The following is a 21,240-nucleotide window of genomic DNA, read 5'->3' as shown; positions in this document are numbered from 1 at the left end:
AAATTTGAAACGATTTTCCAATAAAAAGGCCATACAGAAGTTTCATAAAAACTTGTTTTATGGTTGACCAAAAACTGAACATTAAACACAGCAGAGATATATTTTAATGAATACATACAACTCAATTGTTATTTAGGTGTTTTTCAGGTGTCTAAAGAAAAATGCACAAATTCTAACTTGTACATTCTTATTCTATTGAAATTAAAATGAACAGAATGGAGGCGGCACATGACTTATTTAGCAAACTCTTTTAATAGTCAAAAATATTCCAAAGCAAAATAAAACTGCATATCAATAACGAGCAATAGGCCAATAAAAAACTTTTTTTTCTCCAATTTAGTGTGGTAGTGTGGCATTCAGCATTTGCTGAAAAACAGAGACACCACCCTTCAGTCCTCCACAATGTCTACAAGACACTTCAGTTTGAGATCACACACACGCTCCTCCTCTTGTTGACTTGACAGCTCTCTTTTCAAGTCCTGCAGACGCTGAATTAAAGATACTGGTCTACTTTTTGTGGAAGGAGATGCCATCTTCTCAACTGGGTCATCTGATTCCATTTCCTTCAAACAACACAAAAAAAGCATTTATGATGAAGACTCCTTTTAAAATCCTTAAAGACTCCTTTTTAGTCTTCCGGTATAACTGTACCTGTCTGTGGAAGGAAGCAACAGCAAGGTGCTTGTAAGACGGGGTCATCGCCAGAGGTGTAGAGAGGAGGGTAGAGGGTAGGAAAAGAGGAAAAGAGGCAGAGTACAGAGGGTCTGCTTCAATCCGACGCTGAATCTGCTCACCAATCCTAAAGATCAGGGTCAGAAATTAAGGGAGGCTGGGGGCAAAAGTGACACTAAAAGTGACAAAAATGCCCTCAAAATTCAAAATGTGGGGAGCAAAAGATACTCCCATAAAGCATTTCTTTGTTTTTCTATTTGCAACATTTGATGTAGTCCTAAATACTTAATTCTAGGCCCATGTTTTATGCAATAATATGATGTTGATTTTACGTTATGGCTAAGAGGTCATATATAATCAGTCTATTTATTCAGATGAAGAACTATGTAAATATTTAAATGTAAGTATTTGAAAAATAAGGTTGACTGTGCATATTTTTTATATTTAGAATGAAATATGCACTCATAAAAGTACAACAATCTGAAAATCAAATCCAGGGGGCAATTACTACCCTTTAATGGAAAAGAATGTTTCTGAAACTGCAACTAAATACATGCGAAAGAAGTTTCGGCAAATGTACAAGCACAAGCACTAACCCCCCACACAAAATTTAGAACTAACCTCTGGCCCTCAGCATTCATCTCGTGTACAGTAGAGAGTGTACGCTGCAGTCGCTCCATTAAGGGAGTGCGTGTGCTGTCTGGACCAAAGGGTTTGTTCTTTTTGCAAGGTGATGATATCTTCCCAAAAGGGTCAGTTGTTTCCATTTCCTTGTAATAACACACAAAATAGAGATTTAAAGCATTTATAAAATTAACTACCTTTTTAAAATGACTGATGAATCTGGTTAAGCAGTACCTGTATGTGGACAGTGCCAGCAGCACAGCGTTTGCGGGAGGATGTCGTGACCAGAGGAGATGTAGGGAGGACAGTGGAGGGCAGAGCAAATGGAAGAGAGTCCAAAGGATCAGCTTCAATCCGATGCTGCATTTGGTCTCTAATCCTACAGATACATGCAAAATAACTGTTTCTGCACACATTCAACAACCACAAAGCAACTGATGTGTATTAAAAAAAAATACAGCTAACCCTTAATTATAAAAATGTTAAAGCTAACCTCTGGCCCTCAGTGTTCATCTCACGAATGGAAGAGAGAATATGATCAAATCTCTGCTCTATGGGAATGTGTTCAGTGTCTGGAACAGAAGGCTGCTCCTCCAACTGGCTCTGGAACAGCTTCTGCTTCGGGAGAAGTCTGGGTGCAATGGGGGGCGGCCTGACATTAGACCTACATATATGTGAACATTGAAATTCTGTTTTAGTTTTTCTCTGAGAAATGTAAACATTTTAAGTAAATAATACAAATGAATTAAACATCATAGTTACACTTCTGTTGCCAGTTGTTTCTCCTGGTATGTCTGTTTCACAGCCTCTATCCAAATATCAGGAGGCTGGAAACCCTTCAGGCTGTCTTTGTTGAAGTACACAAGAATCTCACCATCATCTGTGAGGGCATCTGTGACAGCAGCAGTTAAAACAGACATTTTAATAACAACAGAAAATGTATTAAGTTAAGATGGAATAAGATACTGAGAAGAATAGCCATTGCTTTTTTGCTACTAGTCTATCCCAAAGTCTGCAGCTCTCACCTTCTGCCACAAGAGGATCTAAAATCCAGTCCTTCATACGATGCTCCACACATAGACATATGACCTCATCCCAAGGAATATCATCAAAGGATGGTCCACTCTTCTCAAAGTCATCCTCATCTGCATTGTTCTCAAGCCAATATTGGAAGTTGACTCTTCGAAGCAGGTTCTCCAGGCGGGACATTAGAATGGGTTGGCTTAAGGGAGAGTTGGGGATCTGGGATACATACTTGAATATAGAGGCACATAAATGTGGCCATGTGGCTATGGAAAAGGGACGAGATAGATTTCGTTTCACTGAGTGTGATTGTTAATCACATGAAATGAGAAACTAGTTATGAAAAAAATTATGTTTTTCCCTATATTCTGAAAAAAGATATTTGGAGACTGAAGCTCTTGAAACCTGAATACTCTTTATCTAAACTGTCTGTATGCAAATTCTGCTTTGCCATTGATGAACTCACCACTAATGGGAGGCAGATCCCACTCAGGAAGCTGCCGGCTGAGAACGGCCCTCCTCAACCAGTGCAGGTGTTCTGGAGAGTTCCATTCCTGATGAGGAATCAGCTCCATGTTTTCAGGGAGAGAGAATTCTGGTGGTGGCCAGCAGAGACCGGACAGGTGCTCAGATGAGACCACACCTGCCAGGAAACTCAGCACACTGTTGCAGAGCTGCAAGATAGGCTCTGGGGGCTGAGAAGGAAGATCGGCATATTTCCTCTCCTGCTTGTCTCGCTGGAGTCTCGAGTGGAACTCACGGCACAGGCCTAACTCAACAACCTGCAGCAGGGTCTGAGAGGTGAGGTCTGGGCAGACGGGAGAGTGGGCAGCAAGCCACCTCACCACATGACTCATCTGAAGCAGAACAATAAAGAGAATATAACTTTACATTTTGTATTCTAAAATGTTCCTTTTCAGTTTAAAGATGCCTAATATTTTAACTAGCTGAGTATTTGAGTAACGTGTTCAGACTGACCTGCTCTGAGCCCTGCAGGTCAGTGAGGGTTGCTGGTATATGAATAAAGATGTATTCAGAGATGAGACCATCTTTGACCAATGTATTCAACATGAGTGCTGTGAAAGTGAGACAACAAAATAATTAGATAAACAATCAGATTACAGTCCAAGGCCTGTTTCACACTGAAAGGTGGCATGCGTAGAGCTTTCACACTAGCAGCGCTTTTACTGCTTAAAGGCATATTTCACTCAAAAACTAAAATTCTCCCAACATTTACTCACCCTCATGCCTTCCCAGATGTGGATGATTTACTTTCTTCTGCTGAACACAAATTAAGATTTTTAGAAGAGTATCTCAGCTCTGTAGGTCCATACAATTCAAGTAAATGGAGGCCAAAACTTTAAAGCTCCAACAAGCACATAAAGGTAGAACAAAGTAATCCATTGGTTTAATCAATTTCCGCTTCAGTGACCCAATTGGATTTATATGAGAACAAACCAAATTCTATCTCCTCTGTCACTATAAATCTTTACATCAACAGTCTCCTTGGCAAATACGATTTCAAGCTTGATTACCCTTCTAGCGCTCAGCGCATGAGTCAAGCACTAGAAAGTGTAATCGAGCTTGAAATCATGATCGTGCCCAGAGACTGCAAATGACAAGATATACATATGAAAAAGGAGTTACATTTTGGTCTGTTCTCACCCAAAACTGATTAGACTACTTCAGAAGACATGGATTAAACCACTGGATTCTGAAGTATTACCTTTATGTGCTTTTTGGAGCTTCAAAGACCAGGCCACCAATAACTTGCATTGCATGGACCTATGGAGCTGAGATATTCTTCTAAAAATCTTAATTTGTGTAATGGAGATAGAAAGTCATACAAATCTGGGATGGCATTAGGGTGCGTAAATGATAAGAGAACTTTTTGTGGCTCCATGTAGAAAATAAAGTTATTTCTAGGTCATCACATTGAGTTTTTTTTTATAGCCATTCATTAGAAAGTGAAGAAATATTACAAACTTGATTGTGGTGAAAATCTAATTTACATGAGGAGGGGGATGGCATTTAAATCTACGTGGTATTTAACCTACATTGAATGGAAGCCAAACCCTAAAGGGCAGTTCCAAACTGATTAACTGTCTGGAATCAATCAAATTTATGGAACAGAAAGTGTTGTTTATGTGCCTGGAAGTATGAGTTTTTTTAAACAATGTGTGAGAGGTTTGCTCCAATATTTTATGTGGCTTAATAAAGGTCTATATTCCAAAAGATTGTTCATTAATAGGTTTCAAGTGCTTTTTAACCACGCTATTCATTGCAAATATAGGCTATTAAAGTACTGTATCTCATTGCTTTCATTGCACTTGCCTTCCTCCAAACCCCGATCACTGGTACCACCCTCATCTTTGCCAGGTACCACCACAACCAGGGGTACAGGAGAGTGCCAGCAGCTGGCCTGCTGCACCTGCCTCAGCTGGAGGAGGGCAGATAGAAGGGTCACATCCTCATTTTGCCCCTCTCCAGCACTTGCTATAGGGGGCAGTAGCATCAGCAGAGCATTGGTACCATGGAGTTCCTTCTGTTCCTCCAGCAGACACTGATCTTCTGTGCTCAGGGGCCCATGACTTGCCTGCGCGTGCGCACACACACACACACACACGGGTTAATCACTTGCAATAGCAAAGACATTCAGGTTAGGTATGGGCACAAGTAATACAGTACTCAGAATTGATAGCGTCAGTTGATCACAAAAACATGTGATTTTCATGACTTTCAACAACTGGTTGAAAAACTTGTTTCATTATTGTAATTGGTTACAATGCCATTATGGGAAATGGTAGTCTGATTGGTTAGCACATTGTTGGATAAGTGTCTGCTTAATAATAAAATGTAAATGGAACAGATTACATCAATATAACATACAACGTTCAGCAAATTTCACATCTTAAAACCAAAAAAAAAAAAAAAGACAGACAGTGCTTAACATCTGAGGCTCACCTTTATAGCGATGTGCACTTTGTGAGTCTTTCCCCTAACATCTGTCAGGCTGTGACTGATGCACAGTGTTTGCAGTTGTCCTTCCGGTTCTTTCGCACACTCATCAGTTGTATTTCCTCCACCAAATTTCACCTCAAGCCACTCTGTCAGAATGCTACATGAAAGCAAATAGAAGTGAGTCACAATTTCACATGGTCTTTGAAGCTCACAGATTTCCCATAGTTTCTTCCAGTACCTGCTGGCAAAGCTTGTTTCACTGTCGTAGTTGCTTGGCAATAAAAGAGTGGCTTTCCAGAACATTCTGTCAGGTGCATTAGGAGTGCTTTCTGCCACAAGTGCAGGCAGATCAAGAGGTCTCCATACACGTTCACTGACAAAAAAAATGACAAATAAAGGGTTAGATCACCTAAATCAAATTATGTCATCATTTCCACACCCTAATTTTGTTCCAAACCATATCACTTTTTCTTCCTTCCTTGAAAGACAAAAGAAGATGTTAGGCAGAATGTCCACATTTCAGTTACCATTCCCTTTCATTGTATGGAAAAAAGAATCAAGACATATGGGTTTGGAACAACATGATGGTGAGCAAATGACAGACTTTTCATTCTTGAGTGAACTACCCCTTCAAGCATAAAGACAATTAGTTGTTCATTCACAAAACTGTGTGATCTCCATTCTTCTTACCTCAGTAAGAAATTGAAGTAGTAGGACACTCTCATTTGATGAACCGTTTCCTGTCTCAGTTGCAGCAAACTATAAAATAAATTATAGTTAATTGTTAGTGTCAATAAAAAATGTATTACAATAAGAATTTAAATTAAGCACATAAATAACCAAATCCTAATCTGTATATCATTAAGTTCCAGAACGTTATGCAGACCTTGTGCAGGAAACTGCCATGTTCCCCGAGTTGCCCAGATTAACCATCCCCTGAGCCAGGAGGTCCAGAGAGGGGGTGGAGGGGGCACTGGGGACAAGGGCCTTCAATTTGAACAGTGGATCCACACAGCCTGGAGCAGCGGGGAAACCTCGCATCTGTCTCTTCAGCTGACGACGCACGGCTACCACGTCACGCCACCTAGAGTAAACACATACATTCGTTCTTTAAAGGGTTCTAATGAAGAGGTAATCTTCTTTATAGATCTGTCCTTAAGACATCAGTGTCTTATGTTACACATCTGAATATCTATTGAGGGAATGCTGCAGCAGCATTCAAAATCATTACCAGATACTGACTTTAAACAGTCCAATAACTCTAACTCAATTTTTAAGACATTTAAAAACAAACAGTTTGAAAAACAATTTAAGAGCTTCTATTTTTTGGATTTGTTTTCTTTGATTTGAAAGTACAGTGAAGAGAATGCAATACATTACTCAGGGAAAGAGAGTGGAATGGGATTAGGATTTGTCACAGTCTGGAACTGACAAAGAAACACACACAAAGATAATTAAGTAAGCTCCTCAAACCTCTTGATGAATTTGTGGATGCATCTCAACTCATTGTCCAGGATTTCTTGTGCCATCATAGCCACTTCCTCAGCTAGAGTCTCCTCTGCTATACTGGTACACTCCTCCTCTGAGCATCGTGCAATAAAAGCAGCCTTCTCCTCTAATGCAAGCCTGGAAGAAAAGAACAGCATCATCCAGTTTTTGGCCTTTGAACACCTTCATGTGTGAACTTAACAAAACCCTTCAAGAACATGTCCAGATCATATTACACCACAAAATCAAAAGCTAAGAAAAGGTATTTTGTTTAAAAGAAAATTGTCAATTTTTAAAAACCTCAAAAGATGTTATTTGCATCGAAACAATTTCATGGCAATCAAGGATATTTTTGCCCAAATTTCTAAATACTGCAACGCAAAAAAAAAAAATCTAATTTCTGTAATACTTATTTATCATTTAAAGTATTTATACATCATGGTATAAATACTTGGTAGTATTTGTTGTAGTGCTTTAAGTTTATGATGTAAAATTTGCAGACATGTTATAATACTGAGAATTTAGGGGGAAATGCGTTTATCAACACATTTAAGATTTTAGAAGAATCTCTCATCTCTTTTGGTCTATACAATGCAAATGAATGGGTGCCAACATTTTGAAGCTCCAAAAAGCACATAAACCAGCATAGATCTGAAAATGCCTGTGCACCGATGCTCCCCATCCAACCTGATGGAGCTTGAGAGGTCCTGCAAAGAAGAATTGGAGAAACTGCCCAAAAATAAGTGCCAAGCTTGTAGCATCATACACAAAAAGACTTGAGGCTGTAATTAGTGCCAAAGGTGCTTCAACAAAGTATTGAGCAAAGGCTCTGTATACTTATGTACATGCGATTTTTTTACATTTTTAATACATTTGCAAAGATTTCAAACAAACTTCTTTCACATTTTGAGGAAAATAATGAATTGAATCCATTTTGGAATAAGGCTGTAACATAACAAAATGTGGAAAAAGTGAAGCGCTGTGAATACTTTTCAGATGCACTGTAAAATTGAGAAAAATAAATTATAAATGTTATATGTGTGGTCATTAAATTTGTGAACATGTGACACATGGGCAGTAGGAAATATGATATATTATAATTCCAAGTTTAAATATTGCTGAATCCCCTGAATGACCCATATAAACATTTTATGGTGATGGTGAAATATGACCTGGTCAAATTACTTGACAAGTTTTGTGAGATTTACTGCCAAACTTTTATTTAAGTTATGTGAGGACCCTATCTAATAGTTGTGTGCCTGTTCACAGTTTATTCCAATTGTTTCCATTTTTTTTTAAGTGCACAGCATTTTTGAAAACGCTTGCTGTTCCTGGAAGCTTCACAAAAATAATCCCTTACAAGCCTCAGTTAAAAAGACAAGGGTGACAGACAATGACTTGAAGTGAATATGTTACGGTAGGATAAAATACCTGATACCGTCCTCTGCGGTTTCTCTGATGCTCTCTGTTAGCACCTCTTCAGTGATTTTTGCACACAGCTCACCACTGAACTGCTCAAGGAAGGCTTCTCTCCACCTGACATCAAACACAATAAGGGAAGAAAGGTCGAAAAACTTAAATACAACAAAACTCTACAGAAAAACAAAGATGAAGAGCGAGGGTCTTACACATACCTGGCTTCTTCAATCTTGCGTTTCTCCTCAGCGATTCTCTCCTTCTCAACTTTGATCTCTGAGGTGGAAACTTCCCACAACATCTGCTGTAAGACTTCACTCACAACTGTTTTCAGCTCGCTGTCACTCACACTGCAGGAGCACATAGGATGCATTTAGGTGCAAAAAGCATTGTTAGATTTTGTGTTAGGAAAACTGAAGCATGTAAGGTAAATTCTTTATGTCAGTACTGACTAGTGAGATTGACATCAGCTAGTCTGAATTATTGTACAATATTTGGTCACTTTAAGATTATCAACATCAGCTTATAACAGTTCCTGCTTCACCAATTAACTGTGCTACTTACACCATGTGCCAGTTTCAAAATCTACCATCAGTCTTGTCTATAAATAATAATTTTCTGTTCTCACATACTGAGTAAATATTGTGCAAAATAGGTGCCAATTTAATTGCATACCATAAAACTGATTGACTGCAAATCTAAATCATGAAACAATTAAAGATCTGGAGTTCCTACCTGAGGGCTGCAGACACGTATTCAGCAGCTGCACGGGTAACATCAGAGACTTCAGCCTCAACTACCTCATTCATTACTGTCTCTACCTCTGCCATCATCTCCTGTCAGAGATCAACAGTATCATCAGTGAGGTTGTGCATGTACCACAGTGTAGACAAGCTTCAGCTGACTTAAATGTCACTAAGTTGTCTAGTTAGCATGATTTGTTATAGTCTTGAAAGCATCAAAATGGGTTGAATATGAAAATGATCAAATATCACAAAAAATGCTAAGTGCATTTGGTTCGGTTTTCTTGATCTCGCTCTCTCTTTTTCTCTGTCATCTATCTTTGCCATATTAATCCACCCAGAACTCCCCTAGCAGCCATCCAGCACTATGTCTCATTCATATCTAGGCCCCAGAATATCGTAAGTCCCTTTTCCACTATCGGACCAAACAGTTCTCATAGCAAAGCCACACTTGTACCACTGTGGTATGTAACAGATCCATCTATTGGTGATTAGTGAGAGGTAAGCATAAATTTTTTTTATTAACTTAAGCCAAATATTAATGAACATGGCAAGTTAGAAACAACTAAAAGCACTACAAGTTACCTTGGCAAATTTATACTAGTAAGTCGGCATGTATTATAGCCATTCCACCAGCACGGTTGAGTATTCCAGGCTAAAAATGGTGTATAAACATGCCGTGCCAAACCGTGCTTAACAGTTGTAATAGTTCCGTACTGTGCTCAGAACCATTAAGCCCGATGGTGGGAAAGTGACTAAAGACACGGTGGTGGGCTACTTTGGCTTGAGGTTCCATAGGGGGCCCCAGCTGTATCTTGTCTAAACTATTAAAAAAATATTTTAACTACTGTATCTTTCTAATGGTTTATCTGATGGTCTTAACTGTCTATCTAGCTGCAAAGGAAAAATACATTTATATAAACACTAACGGCCAAACATTTGGAATAATTTACAGATTTTGCTGTTTCAGAAGGAAATTGGTACTTTAATTCACCAAAGTGGGATTCAACTGATCACAATGTATAGTCAGGACATTACTGATATAAAAAAACAGCACCATCGCTATTTGAAAAAGTCATTTTTGATCAAATCTAGACAGGCCCCATTTCCAGCAGCCAACACTCCAACACCTTAACCTTGAGTAATCATGCTAAATTGCTAATTTGGTACCAATTGACACAGTTGAAAGCTATTTGGTTTGTTAAATGAAGCTTAACATTGTCTTTGTATTTGTTTTTGAGTTGCCACAGTATGCGATAGACTGGCATGTCTTAAGGACAATATTAGGTCAAAAACAGCTTTCTCTAGAAACTCAGTCAATCATTATTTTGAGGAACAAAGGCTATACATTGCTTGAAATTGCCAAAAAACTGAAGATTTAATTCAAAAGGTGTATATTATAGTCTTCAAAGACAAAGGACAACTGGCTCTAACAAGGACAGAAAGAGATGTAGAAGGCCAGAAGAAGATAAGTACATCAGAGTCTCTAGTTGAGATATAGATGCCTCACATATCCTCAGCTGACAGCTTCATTGAATTCTACCTGCTCAAACAACAGTTTCATGTACAACAGTAAAGAGAAGGCTCAGGGGTGCAGGCCTTATGGGAATAATTGCAAAGAAAAAGCCACTTTTTAAACAAAAATAAAAGGTTAGAGTGGGCAAAGAATCACAGACATTGGACAACAGATAATTGGAAAAGAGTGTTGTAAGTGCTACAGGAAGTGAGGGGTGAAATGTCACCTCAGTATCTGGACAAACTGACAGCTAGAATGCCAAAGATTTCTGAAGCTGTCATTGCTGCACGTGGTGAGAATTATTTTAATTAGTTTAAGAAGCTCTGAAATTTTTTTTCAAATTGTAATAGTAATTTTTTATGTTATTATTGTCCTGACTATACATTGTGAACAGTTGAATGCCTCTTTGGTGAACAAAAGTACCAATCTCTTTCCATAAGAACAAAATCTGTTCATTATTCCAAACATTTGGAATAAGTTTTGGAATAATGAACAGTGCGCGCACACACACACACACACACACACACACACACACACACACACACACACACACACACACACACACACACACACACACACATACATATATATATACACGCAAATATAAATACCCTTTTTTAATTTTTTGTTGATCAGAAACTTGAAAAATTAAACATTACTTTCTGAAAAATATATATATATATAAAAAAAAGGGCAAGTGATAAATCAACAGGCAGGGCAAGTACAAAACTGTACTGCTGGCTCAGTCAGTCAGACAAATCTTTACTGTAGAACGCTAGGAAAGCTGTGGGATAAATCAACTTTGAACCACTGATAGCCCTGAAATGGGTGTCTCACCTGATCTGTGTAGACTGGTTCTGGTTTGGGCGGAGGTGACTTTGGTCGAGCTGGCTGTGGAGGTGCTATGGGTTGGAAGAGCATCTGAGGCACCACAGGCAGAGTGGATTCTGCTGTATCTGACTTCTCTCCCATTTCCTCAGTGTCTGTGGATTTCACAGGCTCTGCCATGGAAGTGGGCACAACAAACAACCGTGGTTCAGCCAGCAGCCTTGTTTTCATCAAAGGCTTGGAGTCAGTCTCCATCACAGGCTTCAACTCTTGCCTCTGTGAATAAACTGCAAAGAAAAAGACACACCTGTTCATCCACTGATTAATGTTGTTTTAAATACAACCTTAATGACCCCTAAAAAAAAAAATTTTAGTGCATGTGTGTTATTTTTGAGGGAATCTATGACTCCTAAATTATGACAAAACTCACTATAATCACAGATATATGCATTTAAAATGTACAGTCTCAATCTTCCGGGAAAACGGTTCAAAAATCTTAACGACTCAACCAGCATTGTACAGACTATAATTAAATAAAAAAAAAAATGAGAAAAACCCTCTCCTTAATAACACCTTCAACAGCAAGCTACTCACAATTCACAAATTATGGTTATGCAATTAAAACCTTTTGAAAAAACATTGGAAAGAAACATTGTCATCATCAAGCAAATTCACAGGGTCTTTAAAACAAGAATATACTTGATTCAAAATTTCACTGATATAATAAGAAAATGCATCCACACCCTTTGGGGCAGCTGGTGGAGGATCTAGGGAGAGACCGTCTCCAGTGTACTTGTTGTTGGAGTCAAAGCTGCAAACGGGGGTGTGATGGGGTGGGTTGGGCAGCGGTCCACCGTTCACCACCTCTCCAATCAGCACGGTTCTCTTCCTCTCAATGGCCACTGACTTCTTCTGCGGCAGGGAGAAATCTGGCTCCTGATAGGCTGTCCGACTTAGTTCTACCATGCTGGGTGATGGACACAATACATTATTAGTTTAAAATGCCTTTAAGAATTCAGCATCTTTAAAGTGACATTGGACACTACTGCATTTAAAAAGGATTCAGCAAAGTAGGACCTACCCATCACTGATACTAAGGCCGTATTGCTGAATGAAGTCTGTGGCTTCAGTGGCACTCCGGAACATGAGCATTCTTACAAAATCCTCAACTGGGAAAATGGTGGATCTCAGTGACCCAACAGTAAAAGCCACATTGAGGATTTTCAGAGCCTTGCTTCTCACCTAAACATAATGACAAAAAGACACACACACATACTGCAATTGAAGAAACAAAGAGGTGTAAAGACTGAGTGCTAAATTAATTCAATTCTGGGCACAAAATGACCCAATCATATGCCAAGATGCACTGACCTGATTGAAATATCTGTGAAGTATGCAGCTGTTCAAATAGGAAGCTGCATTCACCAATTTGAAGAACCGAACAAAGTTATTACTGTTGAGTGCTGCAAAGGCCTGGACAGCAAAGTCCACCTCTGGAGACTCTCGTACCTCTTTACGAAACTGCTGCACCTCACTGCATCGACAAACAAAGTAGGCAGTCCGATTAATAGATTATCCACCTTAAAGCATCACTTCTGATACCAACAACTCATTCATAAATTTGTACCCACTCTCCTTGACTATTGCAATGCAATCCTTAGTGAACTGCCTATAAACCATCAGAACAAAGCACCCAAAAATTAAAATTCCCTCATCATTTACTCACCCTCATGCCAATGGAGATTTTTCATAAGAATTTTTTAGCTCTGCAGGTCCATACAATGTAAGTGAATTGTGACCAAAACTTTGAAGCTCCAAAAAGCACATAAACGCAGCATAAAAGGTCATCAATACTGCAGTGGTCTAATCAGTCTTCTGAAGCAGCTTTTAATTGGTTTTGGGTGAGAAGACCAAAATGTAACTCCTTCACTGTACATCTTGCCATTGCAGTCTCTAGGCATGATCATGATTTCAAGCTTGATTACACTTCTTAGCACTTGACGCATGTGCAGAGTGCTAGATGGCACTAGGAAGAGTAATCGAGCTTGAATTCATGATCCCCAAGGAGACTGCTGAGGTCAAGATTTATTGTGATAAACTAGTTATATTTTGGTCTGTTCTCGCAAAAAACTGATAGGGCTGCTTCAGAAGACATGGATTAAACCACTGGAGTCTTATGAATTACTTTTATGCTGCCTTATTGTGCTTTTTAAAACGTAAAAGCTTTGGTGACCATTCACTTCCATTGTATGGACCTACAGAGCGGAGATAAAAAAAAAAAAAATGTGTGTTCTGCAGAAGAAAGTCATACCCATCTTGGAATGCTTGAGTGAGTAAATGATGAATTTTCATTTTTGGGTGAATTATTCCTTTAAAAACAGCACCACTGGAGTCCTAACCACAGCAAAATGTACAGCTCACATATCAACAACTGAACAGGAGTTTAAAGGGCTCCTGCTAGTGCAAATGACGTTAAGTGGCATGGATCCTCCCTACCTGAAGGAGCTCATTATTACACAGACCTATGCTCACTCTTTAAGGGGCAGTTCAGACAGAACGTGCTTGTCACAAAAAAAAGTATCTCAAGACACATTTGAAAAAGTTTATATTTGATGCAGTGTGTAAAAAAGTTGAGCTCATGTGCAAGACGCTGAAATAAACAGCAAGAAGACATCCATCTTGTGCATGTTTAAATAAAAAATAAAAAAAACAGCACAGAAGGATGCAAATATTTGTTCTGTGGGAATGGCCTCTAAAGTTCACCCAAGTCAAACCCTACCATGTAACCAAACAAAGTACAATTGAAATTAGTGTTATTACTCTTTTAGTTGGTAAGAGATATAGCCAGAAAAAAAGAGGCAGCATAAATTTCAAGGTTTTACCGAAGAATATCTCCATCATTAAGCTTAACCAAAACGTTGTACTGTCGAAACTCCGCCTCATTTGGGCAGTACACCTCTTTGCTGGCTAGGTCTTGATACATCTCCTTCAGACTCTGCAGGCATTTTGTCATATTCTCATTGTTGATCTTGGTATCGAAAGACATCATGGGTTCCTGACACAGGTGATGGGCACAGTGAATGTGGAAACGGGTACATTTCTCGATGAGTGATACCGTTATTGGATCACATAAATGCTGCTGGGTAATGTCCTGTAAGAGGGGATCAGACACATATCTATTAAGAACAATGGCAACTTTGAAACATTAAAGAGAAGCAGTATTTTAATATTTTAATCAATTGGATAACACCTTAGAAATGAGGCCTTAGATCAAAGCAATGAAAGCTTTTATGCTCACCTTCCGAATTCCTCTGGTTCTGTTCCAGACAAAGTCATACCAGTCACGGTAATTGCCCTCACCCTGGTCCATAATCTGAGTCACCAGGTAGTCCATAGTCATGCTAAGCACAGGAAGTGGTCTGAGTTCATGTGGAAGAGGTTCTTCCTGATCAGCCGATGACCTGCTATACTCTTTAATGGCAGCAAAATGGTCCACCTGAACAGAATGTGAAGAATTATTAAAAAGGATTAACTCAAAGTTAACCATGGTTAAGGCATTTCCTACAAGGAATAATCCATGGCGTACTGTTTTCGCCAGGAATGTGTTAGATGTGGACCAATGGCAGATGGGGGAGTGTTGAGGAAACCTACATTTTTATCTATTATTATTTTTATAATTACACCTATTGACACAAGCGATGCAGAAATTATACACTTCACCTTTTATTAGCATGGCTTATTAAATCAAGTGAATTATTCTTGTAATATGACTCACACAAGAACCTTGTCCTAATACCCATAACAAAAATGTGGATTTGTATTACTGATCTCTATTGCCACAAACCTTCTCTGTATCGGGAACGATCTCAAAGACGCTCAGCTGGTTACGTGTTTCTCTCATGTACCGTTCTTTCTCCGGGCACATATCAGGGCACGTTCCCACAAAAACTTTAGACAGGTCAAGGTCTGTTCTTTTGGGCCGAGCTTCAGAGACAAAAATAAAATGATTTCAAAATCACTAATAGTTCTTATAGAAGCTGTAAAAACACAGTACAAGCCATATAAAAGCTAATAACCACATATAGATTTACCTTGCCGTAAGAGCTTGTCTCTCTGCTCTAGGAGGCGGTACCTCTCCTCAGCTGTTTCAGCCACCTGACCAATCAGGGGCTGCAGTACTGAGGGCAGGTTGCTAACGGGACAGTCTACACTCTGATCTTCTGAAATCAAATCTAGTTGTGACTCAATGTCAAACTGAAGAGTTTTAGCAACAGTGGATTTCTTAACTGGAGAGCTGGAACAGAAAAACAACAAACAGCAATAAATAATTAGCCCAAAATGCTATAGTAAAAACTATAATACAAATGACTGCATTGCTGATATGAGAAACAAGATAAGCATTTTATATATTCATTATGAAACTGTCAGCACTTTGCACACAGTTACATAAAGATTCTTTAATATTATATGTCTAAGTTACCCTTTAACGAGGGAGCTAGTGTTGCTGATGGCTACTAATTTGGGTAGAGCCTTGCGATTAGGGGAGGACTGCAAAAATCCAGCTCCAGACTCTGTCTCCCCACTCACATCTTTGACTTCTGTAGGTCTTGTGGCCTTTTCACCTGGACCTGTAAATGAGAAACCATTGCTGCTTAGATATTGAGGTTAAAAGAACAGAAACTGACAAAAAAAACATGACTTGTGTCTCCAGACTAAGTAAAAATATTTTTTAATATGCTCTTCTTTTCGAAAGTTCCTGTCATCTCCTCCTTATCTGTCATCCAGTGATGCGTTACATTATATTTGTATAGCAACTTGTAGAGACCAACATTTTTTTACACAAATTATGCGAAAGTGAACCTGAAGGAATCCACAATACACATTACAAGCAAATTTGGTTGGAGTATTTGTATTAGGGGTGCAACGGTACATGTATCTGCACCGAACCGATACAGGGCCTTCGGTACGATACACGCAATCACACGATTACATATTTGAGCATGCGTTAAACCAATATTAAAACAACATAACGAACAACACAAACCGCATGGAACTAAAATGAAAAAAGATTGCGGAGCAACATGTGGCCGCACAGAACCAAAACTTAATAGAACAGAGCGCCACACGGGACACTAGAAACTGCGGATCACATAAATGCATATGAAGTTTATACAAGCTAGCTCGCTATTTCTCCCAACAGCGGGACTTAAATAACCCAGGTATAGAAGATCCACTGCCATCTCCCTCATATCTATTGTTTGTGAGCATTATGATTTTGCAGTAAACTACAGTAATACTGGGCAACGAGTAATGAAAAGCACGAAGGCTGTGTGTCGGCTCTGTTTAACTGATGTTGGGTATGTGTCGATAAGCATATCTAACGTGAAGACCCATTTGCGGCGACATGATCCACATGTGTCTAAGGGTTTACGGGAGCAAAGCATAAACAGCCTGTGCAAGTTAATCTTGCCACGGCATTCAAGCAGCCTCTCGTTGCAAGCTCAGACAGAGCTAAAGCTATAACGAATGCCATAGGAGTATTTACTACTGTAGATATGTGACCATATTCAGTCGTCAAGAACACAGGATTTAAGCATCTACTTAATGTGCTTGAGCCACATTATAAACTTGAAAATTTTGTGATAAGTACAACTGGTGAGCTGAAAGGCAAAAGACAGAAATCTGCACTGATAATGTCTTAATTTTGTAACAAATTATTATAATTTCATTTACTTTTATTATTATTTGTTTTATACAATGTGCATACAAGAGGCTCTTAAGTTTTGCATTGTAATTTTGTTGAAGAAATAGCACAGTCATGTATAAATGAGCCTTCACAAAAATAATTATTATATATAAATATAATAATTTCCCTGCTGTACCGAGGTACATACCGAACTGTGAATGTTTTGTACCGGTGCAGCCCTAATGCGTATTAGATAAGTGCCACCCCTTCACTTTGATGCACAGCTCATGCAGACTATAGATTCATTCAAACATAATGCAGCCTTTTGCATTTACATAATCGCACAAGGTCATATCACTTACATTAGTGGCTTTCAAAACAGTGGAGTTACTCACTTTGTTTTTTTCTTTGCCAAAATATTTGAATTTCATTCCTCTGGAACATCTTTCCTTTCTTTTTGGCTTTGGCTGCAGATGCCTGAAAGACGAAGACAAAGAGGAGCACATTAATTTAATATAATTACTTCTCTAGGAATGAGTATTATATACAGTATTTAACTAGTCTTGCTCACATGATCTTGGAAATGGACAATGGCAAGGTTTTTCTTAGGTCGGCAAAACACATTCAGCACTTTTCCAAAGTGGCCAAAATGCTTTGTTATGAGGTCCTTCCTGTTGAGGTTAGGCGGTATCCCCTTACACTGGATGACAGTGGCATCAGTGGGAGATAGACCACCCAAACTGTCTGTGCTCTCCTTGCAACAGGCACGTCTGCTTGGTGAGTGTGTCTGAGATTTAGCCTCAGGTGCTATAAAAACAAGGGAAGACTACAAAGTAGTGGTCGACAGATATGGGTTTTTAAATGGCTGATACCAATATTTAGAGATAAGGCTGGCCAATGGCCTATGTTAGACCTTGATATACAGATAATAATTTAAAGACAGCAGACAAGACATCTACAATTTTGTCTAACATTTACTTCACGCTATATTTACAACAGAAACAGAAAACGTGCATCATCCAATAAATATGGTAGGTAGATTTTGAAAAGGGGAACTAACACTTCTATTTATTCGGGGCATGGAAACTGGCTGATACAATAATCTCAGAATTGCCAAAATAATTCACTGGCCTAGCTGATATATCATCACTCTCTAAACATAAGCAAGAAAAGATTTTCAGAACACCTTTGCATGAAAGAACCTCAAAAATCATAAATTAATAGAAACTTACAAATTTCCTCTGCTTTTTTCAAAACTGAAGGAACATGGATTCTAGAAGTTACAAGGGGTACTTTGCCAACTGGAGCAGGAGGGTCTGGTCTGTCTGGTGGATGATCTTCTCTCCTGACTGGGCTGACTTTGGATTTCATTAGATCTGACAATGCATTACGGAAGAGCCCTCCAGCAGGGCCCCTGCTTCTCGGCAGCGGACGTTTGGCTTGTTGCCTTGTGCTGTCTGCTTCAATCTCAGCACTCTCACTTTTTGCAGTTTTTCCTTGTGTAGCATCTGGATCTATCAGCTCCTCCTTACGCTTTACACCAAAACTCCCAAAAATGGTTTCTCCTCCACTGTTCTGACCATCACCCTCCCTCTCCTCTGATCTTTGTGTGGCTTCGGATTTTGAGGCCCCAAATCCAAAAGATCCAATGGCAGTCCCACCAAATGCAGACACTTTGGTCTCTGGTTGAGGCTGAAGGGTCTTTGTGGTAAAGCTGAAGGAGGAGGGAGTGGTGGGCTGAGAAACGGGTGTACTGCTGCTGGAGGGGTTGGCAGGTTGAGAGAAGGTGAACTGAATGCTGGTGCCACCACCAACTGTCTCATTCTGTGAAAAATTACCACTGGAAAGTGACACAGAGGGAGCTGCTGCTGGCTGAGAGAAGCTGAAACCCAGAGTGCTTGTGTTTACGCATGAGAAGAGTGACCCACCAGAGGGATTGCTGTCCATGCTGCTAGTGACAGCTTTGGATGTCACAAAAGGTTCTGGAGCAGAAGACCGTTTTGAGCTAGGAGGTTCTGGGCTTACACTGAAAATAGGTTTGAAAACAGCTTCATTAGGTGGCTTGAAACTAAACTGGCTACCACTGCCACCAGTGGGATTTTCAGTTCTGCTCCCAACCAAGGAGCCTGATGTTGCGGTGAGGGCAGAAAGCTGACCAAAACTGTGCTGGATGGTAGCAGTGTTGCTGAAGCTGCTCGAAGACTGTGAAACACCGGAGGCAAGACCAAATTCAGATGGTTGACTGAAAGCAGAGCCCTGACCAAATGCTGGCATCGCAGTTTGCCCTGTAGATTGAGCATATGAAGGCGGCGGTGCTCCAAAATCCAGTGACCCTTGACCCAAACTTGACTGTCCAAAGGCCAGGGTGGATCCCAAAGAGGAGAAAGATGGTGACTGCCCCATTCCTTGGGATAACCCACTGCTCTGACCGAAGGCAGGCGTCTGGCCAAAAGCGGGAGTCTGGCCAAAAACAGAAGACTGTCCAGTTAGCTGGCCAAAAGCAGGCTGACTAAAAGCAGACTGCTGTCCAAAGCCAACGCCCTGCATCGTGTTCTGCTGGGCAAAGGATTGAAATGGGTTTCCAGTCTGAGCTGTGTTGCTCTGTGCCTGAAAGGCAGTTTGTGGTCTACCAAAGATATTAGAAGGATCCATCGTGGATGGAAGACAACAAATACAACAGTTAAGAATTACTAGCGGGATCCTGTGTAAGTCCTATGCTGTTCATAATCACAGAATCCTCTAAATCCTGTAAAACAAAGCCAGACATAGAAACAAGCACTAAGTGAACAGTTTCTCATAGTTTGTCAATTTAACGAAAACATAATTTAGACGTTCATAAAATATATAGATATTCCTCTGCATAATCTGTACACAACAAACAAAACATGGTTTTAACGTCTCAGACATGTAAGAATCTACTCAAATTTGGAAGTTATGTAACAAAAATCTCTGTGTAAACCGTACAAATCAAATCATTAACATCTAAGATAATAACAAATATCACGCTGCTGCTCCTGTCACTACGTACCGACATGTAAAATACAACGATTTTCCTGAACAAACCATCATTATTTTTGCTGTATTTCATCTCTCTGATTAATCTATAAAAACAGTCAAGCGCAATCAAAATTGTAAACAATAATTGAAAAAAAACTGAAATACTTCGGCTTCTTCGTCCTCCAAACGGATGTTAATTTCTCTTCTTCGCGCGTTGATTCGACGGAAGGCTTATGCAACTGCATCCTCTACCGGCAGATGACAACATGACACAATCAGACGATCATTATTGAGGCAGGCTACTGCAGTACAAGCAAAATAGGCCAAAAGTATTTTTTTTTTTTACTTTTGCTGTTATTTAAATTTAAATTTTTCTTATGAAGATACACAAAAACTAAAGTAACCATGTAAGCTTCTAAAATATGCAATGGAGACAGTCTTATTTAAATCAACAGATCAAATCAATACCAGATCCCCATACCAAAACAAACCAACACAATCTCAAAATAAATCTTGTATCACAGACTCTTATTTAAACAGGCAGGGGCACACATTCAACATGGCCTTAACATTGCTTATCAGTAAAACACAGTAGGCTATACAATATGCAAGTTTAAAATAATCAGGACATGTTTTCCACATAAATAATTGGTACCATTATATATATACAAATCAGAGGTTGACCAATATTGGATTGTGCTGATTCGATAATTTGTTGAAAGAAGTTAATCTGCCAATCGTTTTTTTTTTTTTTTTTTTTTTAATTGGTAGCCTATATTAAAGGTGCACTCAGTAATTCTAATCAAAACACTTTTTTGTAAAATTCTGCAAATATCTCCTCACAGTCTGCTAGCTGTCCATTCTGTGGGTGAGCTGGAAAAAAAATCTAGTATTTGTACACAGCCCTGGCTCTGCAAATAGGACAAAAACAAAGTGGATCAGATCGATTCACACAACACAACTCCAGCCAATCAGCAACAGGGGTGGTTCTTGCGTGTTCACAGGATGGGGGGGTGGGGCAGAGTAAGAGAGAAATTCATTAGAAGAGCAATGGCATATCTGGCTGATGCAAACTTTCTAAACTCCAAGGAGGACAAATGGCAGATTTGATTCACAGTGTGGAACTTTTAACTTTAAAGGCAGTTTAACTTTGAAATACTCCAGGGACACTTACTTTGAAATGTTTGCAATTTACTCATAGGCGGATGTTAAACTTAAACTTTATGAGTTATAATAATGGAGTATTTCTCTAACACACCATGAAGAAGATCACGTTGCGAGGTGCT

The 21,240-nt window shown here is 39.3% G+C and overlaps 1 protein-coding gene across 2 annotated transcripts; it reads right to left on the bottom strand.

The window, feature by feature from the left end:
- Window positions 1–70: 70 nt before the first annotated feature.
- mcm3ap (minichromosome maintenance complex component 3 associated protein) lies at window positions 71–20,215 on the bottom strand. 2 transcript variants are annotated; one of them, XM_052147848.1, is made up of 31 exons: window positions 20,120–20,215; window positions 18,190–19,703; window positions 17,529–17,764; window positions 17,353–17,434; window positions 15,752–15,899; window positions 15,363–15,565; window positions 15,116–15,255; window positions 14,570–14,767; window positions 14,154–14,422; window positions 12,643–12,805; window positions 12,353–12,513; window positions 12,015–12,238; window positions 11,281–11,558; window positions 8,920–9,020; window positions 8,403–8,534; window positions 8,200–8,304; window positions 6,754–6,906; window positions 6,167–6,364; window positions 5,971–6,039; window positions 5,519–5,653; window positions 5,284–5,437; window positions 4,654–4,915; window positions 3,298–3,395; window positions 2,786–3,176; window positions 2,322–2,585; window positions 2,059–2,188; window positions 1,790–1,960; window positions 1,531–1,675; window positions 1,294–1,442; window positions 652–799; window positions 71–563 (listed from the first exon to the last, which is right to left on the bottom strand). In XM_052147848.1, exons 2-31 carry the CDS (start codon window positions 19,607–19,609, stop codon window positions 390–392), a joined length of 6,501 nt encoding a protein of 2,166 aa, XP_052003808.1. In that variant the 5' UTR covers window positions 19,610–19,703; window positions 20,120–20,215; the 3' UTR covers window positions 71–389. The 2 variants fall into 2 exon arrangements, with proteins under 2 accessions (XP_052003808.1, XP_052003807.1); XM_052147847.1 differs by having other exon boundaries at window positions 19,986–20,152.
- Between the last annotated feature and the right edge of the window lie 1,025 nt (window positions 20,216–21,240).

The sequence above is a fragment of the Xyrauchen texanus genome, chromosome 18 (genome assembly GCF_025860055.1).
Source record: "Xyrauchen texanus isolate HMW12.3.18 chromosome 18, RBS_HiC_50CHRs, whole genome shotgun sequence".
NCBI classification, from domain to species: Eukaryota; Metazoa; Chordata; class Actinopteri; order Cypriniformes; family Catostomidae; genus Xyrauchen; species Xyrauchen texanus.
This window is presented reverse-complemented; position numbering and strand designations above follow the sequence as displayed.